The 9,166-nt window shown below is 53.3% G+C and overlaps 1 protein-coding gene across 2 annotated transcripts in view; it reads left to right on the top strand.

The window, feature by feature from the left end:
* Positions 1-8,673, top strand: part of f9b (coagulation factor IXb) — a 12,560-nt gene extending 3,887 nt beyond the window's left edge. For both annotated transcript variants that reach the window (XM_080549369.1, XM_080549370.1), the window contains 7 exons: positions 394-418; positions 707-820; positions 2,817-2,954; positions 3,745-4,163; positions 7,027-7,153; positions 7,271-7,527; positions 8,201-8,673. In XM_080549369.1, the coding sequence (XP_080405495.1) occupies positions 394-418; positions 707-820; positions 2,817-2,954; positions 3,745-4,163; positions 7,027-7,153; positions 7,271-7,527; positions 8,201-8,563 (1,443 nt within the window). In that variant the 3' untranslated portion in view covers positions 8,564-8,673. The remainder of the gene's footprint in view (positions 1-393; positions 419-706; positions 821-2,816; positions 2,955-3,744; positions 4,164-7,026; positions 7,154-7,270; positions 7,528-8,200) is intronic.
* The last annotated feature ends 493 nt before the right edge of the window (positions 8,674-9,166 follow it).

Genomic DNA, 9,166 nt, shown 5'->3' with positions numbered 1-9,166 from the left:
TGGGCGCGCACACACACACACACATGCACAAATCAAGTCCCTCTGCTCATGGCCTTGTCTTGTCTTTGTGTTTATCTCCCTCCCTCTCTCTCTCTCTCTCTCTCTCTCTCTGTCTCTCTCTCTCTCTCTCTGTCTCTCTCTCTCTCTCTCTCTGTCTCACTCTGTCTCTCTCTCTCTCTCTGTCTCTCTCTCTCTCTCTCTCTGTCTCTCTCTCTCTCTGTGTCTCTCTCTCTCTCTCTGTCTCTCTCTCTCTCTCTCTCTGTCTCTCTGTCTCTCTCTGTCTCTCTCTCTCTCTGTCTCTCTCTCTCTCTGTCTCTCTCTCTCTCTCTGTCTCTCTCTCTCTCTCTCTGTCTCTCTCTCTCTCTCTCTCTCCCTCTCTCTCTCTCTCTCTAGATGGAGTTTTGGAAAAAATATATTGGTAAGTGTCATATACTGTATGTCTGTCTGTCTGTCTGTCCATCTCTCTCTCCATCTGTCTCTCTCTCTGTCTCTCTCTCCATCTGTCTCTCTCTCTCCCTCTGTCTCTCTCTCCCTCTCTCTCCCTCTCTCTCTCACTCTCTCTCTCTCTGACCAGTGTGTGTCTCTCTCTCTCTCCCTCTCTCTCTCTCTCTCTCACTCTCTCTCTCTCTCTCTGACCAGTGTGTGTCTCTCTCTCTCTCCCTCTCTCTCTCTCTCTCTCTCTCTCTCCCTCTCCCTCTCTCTCTAGACGGGGACCAGTGTGAATCGTCTCCGTGTCAGAACGGGGGTCATTGTAAGGATGAGATGAGCGCCTACCTCTGCTACTGCCTCCCGCAGTTCAACGGCAAGAACTGTGAGATAGGTGAGAAGTGTGAGATAGATAAGGACTGTGAGACTTTCTCTCTCTCCACTCCCCCTCTCTCTCCCCCTCCATCTCTCCCCTCTCTCTCTCTCTCTGTCTCTCCACTCCCCCTCTCTCTAACCCCTCCATCTGATGGTGGCACTCACACCAATCATCATGAAGTGCTTCGAGAAACTAGTCCGGGCCCACATACTCACACGCCTCCCGCCCAACCTGGATCCATACCAGTTCGCCTACAGAGCCCACAGGTCCACAGAGGACGCCATAGCGACGACTCTCCACGCCACTCTATCCCACCTGGAGAGGGGAAACAGCTACGCGAGACTGCTCTTCGTGGACTTCAGCTCCGCCTTTAACACCATCCTTCCAGACAGGCTAGTGACCAAACTACTAGACCTGGGTCTATCACACTCTATATGTGCGTGGATCAAGGACTTCCTGACCGACCGCGGCGTACAGGGATGAGGTAGAGCAATTGAGCAAGCTGTGCAAGGTTAACAACCTGCTGCTAAACAAGTCAAAGACCCAGGAATTCATCGTAGACTTCAGGAGGAAAAAGTCCGAGATCCTGCCCCTGCTCATCGACGGAGAGAGCGTGGAGATAGTCTCAAACCTCCGATTCCTGGGACACAACATGCGGGATGACCTGGCCTGGAAGGACAACACTAAAGGCACCATCAAGAGGGCACAACAGCGGCTATACACCCTGAGATGCCTCAAGAAACAACACAGCAAGAAGGAGATGCTGGTGGCCTTCTACCACGGCGCAGTGGAGAGTATCCTCACCTTCGGCATCTCCAACTGGTACCACAGCTGCACGGCAGCGGAGAGAAACGCGCTACAGAGAGTCGTGAGAACAGCACAGAAGATCACCGGCGCCCCCCTCCCCTCTCCGGAGGAGCTGTACAAAACACGCTGTCTCAGGAGGGCCTCCAAGATCTCCAAGGACCCGACCCACCCTGGGCACGTACACTTTGTCAAGCTGCCCTCGAACAGGAGGTACAGGACCCCGGCCGCTAAGACAAACAGACTGAAGGACAGCTTCTACCACAGGGCCGTCCAGGCCCTGAACACAGAAAAGGCCTAAGTTCTGGGCCCAGGACAGTCCGGACGGATTGTATGGCAGCTAGTGCTGAGGCACAAACATGTACATTTTCAAGCCTGCAAACTGTGACACTTTAAAAAAATGTGAAAAAATACTTTCTTGTGAAATATGACAACCCTAGTTGACTATCTGTGCAGTATAGTACAGTGGATTGTGTACATAGCCTCTATTGATGTAAACCAGCTCCTTACCTTCTTGTGATTTTATGCATCTATGCTTTTTCCAAAATGTGTTTCTTTTTCCTCTCCTAAACACCAGGGGAGCCTCCCCTCCTAAATTTCGTTGTTTGGTACCTGTACTGTAGCAATGACAAATAAAGTCTATCTATCTATCTATCTCTACCCCCCCTCTCTCTCTCTCTCTCCACTCCCCCTCACTCTAACCCCTCTCTCTCCCCCTCCATCTCTCCTCTCCATCTCTCCCCCTCTCTCGCTCTCTCTCTCTCCCCCCTCTCTCTACCCCTCCATCTCTCTCTCTCTCTCCCCTCTCTCTCTCCCCTCTCTCTCTCTCTCTCTCTCCCCCTCCATCTCTACCCCCTCTCTCTCTCTCTCTCTCCATCTCTCCCCTCTCTCTCTCTCTCTCTCCCTCTCTCTCCACTCCCCCCCTCTCTCCCCCTCCATCTCTACCCCCTCTCTCTCTCCCCCTCCATCTCTCCCCTCTCTCTCTCTCTCTCCCCCCTCTCTCCACTCCCCCTCTCTCTACCTTCTCTCTCTCTCTCTCCACTCCCCCTCTCTCTAACCCCTCTCTCTCCCCCTCCATCTCTACCCCCCCTCTCTCTCTCCCCCTCCATCTCTCCCCTCTCTCTCTCTCTCCACTCCCCCTCTCTCTCCCCCTCCATCTCTCTCTCTCTCTCCACTCCTCCCCCTCTCTCTCCCCCCCCCCCCCCCCCAGAGATGGCCAGACAATGTGACATCAACAACGGCGGCTGCTCTCAGTTCTGCTTGGTGGACTCCATTACCCAGCATGCAGTGTGTGACTGTGCTGCAGGATACCAGCTGGATGGAGACCAGAGGACCTGCAACCCCCTCGGTACCTGTCTGTCTGTCTGTCTGCCTGCCTGTCTGCCTGTCTGCCTGCCTGTCTGTCTGTCTGTCTGCCTGTCTGTCTGCCTGTCTGCCTGTCTGTCTGTCTGCCTGCCTGTCTGTCTGTCTGTCTGTCTGTCTGTTTGTCTGCCTGCCTGTCTGTCTGTCTGTCTGTCTGTCTGCCTGCCTGTCTGTCTGCCTGTCTGTCTGTCTGTCTGTCTGTCTGCTTGTCTGTCTGTCTGCTTGTCTGTCTGTCTGTCTGCCTGTCTGCCTGTCTGTCTGTCTGCCTGTCTGCTTGTCTGTCTGTCTGTCTGTCTGCCTGTCTGTCTGCCTGTCTGTCTGTCTGTCTGCCTTCCTGCCTGCCTGTCTGTCTGTCTGTCTGTCTGCTTGTCTGTCTGTCTGTCTGCCTGCCTGTCTGTCTGTCTGTCTGTCTGTCTGCTTGTCTGTCTGTCTGTCTGTCTGTCTGTCTGCTTGTCTGTCTGTTTGTCTACCTGTCTGCCTGCCTGTCTCTGTCTGTCTGCCTGTCTGTCTGTCTGTCTGTCTGTCTGCCTTCCTGTCTGAAGTAACATGTGCATATCTCTATGTTGTGTGTGTGTGTGTGTGTGTGTGTGTGTGTGTGTGTGTGTGCGTACGTATGTGTGTGTGTGTGTGTGTGTGTGTGTGTGTGTGTGCGTACGTACGTATGTGTGTGTGTGTGTGTGTGTGTGTGTGTACGTACGTATGTGTGTGTGTGTGTGTCTGTGTGTGTGCGTACGTACTTACGTGTGTGTGTGTGTGTGTGGGTGTGTGTGTTTCAGGCAGCTACCCCTGTGGCCGTCTGGGCAAGTCTGTGAAGGACACGCTGGACTCCCGGTCCCTGCCCATCCCCCCTGTGGAGAAAGGACAGGAGGGCTCCTCCTACTATAACTCCACCTCCTCCAACACCTCCTCCACCTCCTCCTCCTATAACACCTCCTCCACCTCCACCTCCTCCAACACCTCCTCCACCTCCTATAACACCTCCTCCACCTCCTCCTCCACCTCCTATAACACCTCCACCTCCACCTCCCCCCCTCTCTCAGCCCCAGGGCCCCCCCCCGCCACCTCCCCCCCCCGCTGCCGTCTCTCTATGGGCGGTGCCTTCCACCCGACCATGCCTCCCGTACGCCAGAAGGTCAAGGCTGACGATCGCATCGTCGGGGGCAACGAGGTCACACCTGGAGAGATCCCCTGGCAGGTAGGAGGGAGGGAGGGAGGGAGGGAGGGAGGGTGTGTGTGAGAGTGTCTAAGGGTGTGTGTGAGTGTCTAACAGGCTGTGGTTGGGGTGGCTGGGGTCTAACAGAATGTGGTTGGGGTCTAACAGACTGTGGTTGGGGTGGCTGGGGTCTAACAGACTGTGGTTGGGGTGGCTGGGGTCTAACAGACTGTGGTTGGGGTGGCTGGGGTCTAACAGGCTGTGGTTGGGGTGGCTGGGGTCTAACAGACTGTGGTTGGGGGGGCTGGGGTCTAACAGACTGTGGTTGGGGTGGCTGGGGTCTAACAGACTGTGGTTGGGGTGGCTGGGGTCTAACAGACTGTGGTTGGGGTGGCTGGGGTCTAACAGACTGTGGTTGGGGTGGCTGGGGTCTAACAGACTGTGGTTGGGGTGGCTGGGGTCTAACAGGCTGTGGTTGGGGTGGCTGGGGTCTAACAGACTGTGGTTGGGATGGCTGGGGTCTAACAGACTGTGGTTGGGGTGGCTGGGGTCTAACAGACTGTGGTTGGGGTGGCTGGGGTCTAACAGGCTGTGGTTGGGATGGCTGGGGTCTAACAGGCTGTGGTTGGGATGGCTGGGGTCTAACAGGCTGTGGTTTGGGTCTAACAGACTGTGGTGTGCTTTCAAACAATATCTATAGATAAAGGTGATGTAATGGAATCAAAAACAATCAAATGTAACTTTGTTATCATTTATTTAACGAAAAATGAACAAAGACGCCAATTCCTACAGAGGAAAAAGGGACTCTCTAAGCCCTAATAGCTGGTGTTGCAACCGTTGGCTGAAATAACCTCAATTAGACGATTCCTATAACTGTCTACCAGTCTCTGACATCGATTGGGGGAAGGTTTTTCCCCACTCCTCAATGTGTGTCTTGCATGCATGCACAGCCCGTTTCAAATCACCCCACAGCATTTCAATAGTAAGATATCTTCATAGTTAAGATCCGGGCTTTGACTTGGCCATTACAGAACTCCATATCTTTCTTTTCCTTGCCATTCCTTGGTGGATTTACCGGAATGTTTTGGGTCATTGTCATGTTGCATGGTCCACATCCGCTTCAGCTTACATTTTCAGACAGATGGTCTCACATTGTCCTCCAGCACCCTCTGAGACAATAAAGAACTCATAGTAGATTCTATGATGGCGAGCCGGCCAGGCCCTGCTGCAGCAAACCACCCCCAAACCATGACATTTCCACCCCCATGCTTCACAGTTGGTATGAGGTTCTTGTGCTCAAATGCTGTCTTTGGTTTGCACCAAACATGTCTTCTGTTACTGTGCCCAAATAATTAAACTTTGGATTCATCTGTCCAAAACACTTTGCTTCAGACGTCCTGGTGTTTGTCTAGGTGTTCTCTGGGAAACTTAAGTCCTGCCCTGATGGGGTTTGCACACCTCCCATGAAAGTCAAACTTGTGCAGTCTCTTTCTGATGGTAGATGCATGAACTTTGACATCAACTGTGGCAAGAGCTACCTGTAGGTCCCGTGATGACATTTTAGGATTGTTGGACACTTCTTGAAGCATCTTGTGGTCGGCTCCTGGGCTGAACTTGCTAGGATGGCCTGACCTGGCCATGTTGGCAGTTTGTTTAAATGTCCTCCACTTGTAAATTACGAATTACGTGGAACAGTGGAATGGATGATTTCTAATTGTTTGGAGATCTTTTTAAATCCCTTCCCAGACAACATCTACAACCTTCTTTCAGAAGGCCTCAGAGAGCTCTTCTGATCTCTCCATGGTGACACCACTCACTTCAACAATCGAGAGCAAATGTTTAAATAAGACAGCCTCCTCCAAAATCCTCTCTAACAATGTTCTAATCATTTGCACCTGATGTGGTGCACTTGGTTCTAATTTTAGGCATTTTAACTAATAATAAATATGGGGGTGTCCTAACTTTTTCCTCACATTTCCTCACTCAAAGGTTTCTTTTCAGTTTTATTTGTTTAGTTACCTTACCTCCATCTCTCAATATTGTTAACATGAAGATCAAATGTCCATATGTGTAAATATGTTGAAAAAGACAAAGGTTTTCATGGGGTGTCCAATCTTTTTCACATGACTGTATATCCTGGATGGAGGGAAGCTCACATCCACTGATGCACTTGGTTCTCCGCACCACCCTCTGTAGCGCTGTGCGGTTGAGTGCAGTGCTGTTGCCGTGCCAGGCAGTGATGCACCCAGTCAGAATGCTCTCGGTTGTGCCTCTGTATAAGGCCCGCAGGGTCTTGGACCCCCACGCCAAACTTCTTCAGCCGCCTCAGGTGAAAGAGGCGCGGCTGTGCCTTTCTCACCACCTGTTTGGTATGCACGTCCCAGGTGAGGTCGTCAGAGATGATGTTTGGTATGCACGTCCCAGGTGAGGTCGTCAGAGATGATGTTTGGTATGCACGTCCCAGGTGAGGTCGTCAGAGATGATGTTTGGTATGCACGTCCCAGGTGAGGTCGTCAGAGATGTGGACGCAGAGGAACTTAAAGCTGCTGACTCTCTCTACGGCTGATCCTGTTCCCGACCTTTCCTCCTGAAGGCCACCAGCAGCTCCTTGGTCTTGTCAGTGTCGAGAGAGAGAGAGAGAGAGAGAGAGAGGGAGAGAGAGGGAGAGAGAGAGAGAGGGAGAGAGAGGGAGAGAGAGAGAGAGGGAGAGAGAGGGAGAGAGAGGGAGAGGGAGAGAGAGAGGGAGAGAGAGAGAGGGAGAGAGAGAGGGAGAGAGAGGGAGAGAGAGAGAGGTTGTTCTCCTGGCTGTACTGAGCCAGGTGCTCCGACCTCTCTCCTGTAGGCCGTCTCATCTCTGTTGGTGATCAGGCCAAACACTGTTGTGTGTGTGTGTGTGTGTGTCCAGGTGTCTCTGATGTCCAAGCAGAGCAAGCAGAGCTTCTGTGGAGGTTCTCTGCTCAGCGAGCTGTGGGTGGTGACCGCTGCTCACTGCCTGGACGAGGGCAAGACCGGATCCTTCTTCATCAGAGTGGGTACGTTACTTCACCATACAACACCATTACTACACCATACACCATACACCACCCTCCCTCCCCCTCCTTCACCACCCCCCTCTCCTCCACCCCCCTCCCCCTCCCCCCCCCCGACAGGGGAACACAACCTGCACTACACCGAGGGTACTGAGAGCGACCATGAGGTGGCCGAGCGCCACGCCCACCCCTGCTACAACGTGGTCCAGAGCCAGTACAACCACGACATCGCCCTGCTGCGTCTGTCCACGCCCGTGCAGCTGAGCGACCACGCCCTGCCCGTCTGCCTGGGGCCCCGGGACTTCACAGAGACCCTCCTCCGCAACGCGCCCAGCGGGGGGTCCGTGGTCAGCGGCTGGGGGAACCTGCGCTTCCAGGTAGGTCCTGGTCATGTGACCCTGTGTGACCTGTGTGTGTCATGTGACCTGTTGGTACCATACACTACCATTACTATACCATACACACCTGTGTGTGTCATGTGACCTAATAAAGAGAAGGAAAAAAAATGGGCAAAAATAAATTATTGCACATTTAACTTTAACTTTTTTTCACATATTCGAAAAGGAGTGAGAAGTAGTACAAACTTATTCAATCCCCCCCGCCCCCTTCTCATGTATGTAAATGTGATATCCCAGTAAACAAAGAGTCCAGATGATGTCTTTAGGACGTCTTATGGACTACAAGACGTCATCTGGACGTCCTAGAAAGACGTCATCTGGACGTCCTAGTCGGCTTACCTCCCCTCCCCTTCCCTTCCCTCCCCTCCCCTCCCCTGACCTCCCCTTCCCTCCCCTCCCCTCCCCTCCCCTTCCCTTCCCTCCCCTCCCCTCCCCTTACCTCCCCTCCCCTCCCCTCCCCTTCCCTTCCCTCCCCTTCCCTCCCCTCCCCTCCCCTTCCCTCCCCTCCCCTCCCCTCCCCTTCCCTTCCCTCCCCTCCCCTCCCCTTACCTCCCCTCCCCTCCCCTCCCCTTCCCTTCCCTCCCCTTCCCTCCCCTCCCCTCCCCTCCCCTCCCCTCCCCTTACCTCCCCTGACCTCCCCTTCCCTCCCCAGGGTCCCCAGGCGTCAACCCTGCAGAGGCTGGAGGTTCCGTACGTGGAGCGCACCGAGTGCAAAGGTAGCACCAGCCAGCGGGTGTCGCGGTTCATGTTCTGCGCCGGCTACCGCAGCCAGCAGAAGGACTCGTGCCAGGGGGACAGCGGCGGCCCGCACGCCACGCGCTACCACGACACCTGGTTCCTGACGGGCGTGGTCAGCTGGGGGGAGGAGTGTGCCAAGGAGGGCAAGTTCGGCGTGTACACGCGCGTGTCGCGCTATTTCGACTGGATCACCGGCGTGACGGGGATAGGGGTGGGGGGAGGGGAAGGGGGAGGGGCCAACGCTCCCAGGCCGGAATGTAGACAGACGCACACCTAGAGAGAGATACACCTGGACGGACGGACACACACACACCTAGATAGACACACACACCGAGACAGACACACACACCTAGACAGACACACACCTGTAAAGACTACTACTACTACTATCTATGATCAAAAAGGCTAGACACACAACCATAGACACATAGACACACACAGACACACAAATACAGACACACACACACACATAGACACACAGCCATACACACATACACACACACATAGACATAGACACACAGCTAGACCAGAGAATTAGAGATGCACAGTTTAGTTAACTCACCACAGGATCCATGACAACAGGATCCATGACAACAGCTTTGGAATGTTGGTCCCCAAGATGGAGGACAGTTGTCTGACCTCCGACCTCCTCGTACCCCAAGGCTCTGATCCAGACGACGACGCATCTATCATAACTATTTGTGATCCATGTATGACCAATGTATGATCCATGTATGATCTATGTATGATCCATGTATGACCTATGTCAGTCCATTCAACATGTGGAACTGTTGATGCATTTCTTCCTTGTTTTATTAAAAAAACGATCTGTCACTAACGTGTCTGAATGTCTCTTGTTGATTCTACACTAATTACATAA

This window comes from Nansenia antarctica (assembly GCF_963989245.1).
Source record: "Nansenia antarctica genome assembly, chromosome: 20".
Taxonomy (NCBI): domain Eukaryota; kingdom Metazoa; phylum Chordata; class Actinopteri; order Argentiniformes; family Microstomatidae; genus Nansenia; species Nansenia antarctica.
Note: the sequence above shows the minus strand (reverse complement) of the source record. Positions and strands in the feature narration are given on the sequence as shown.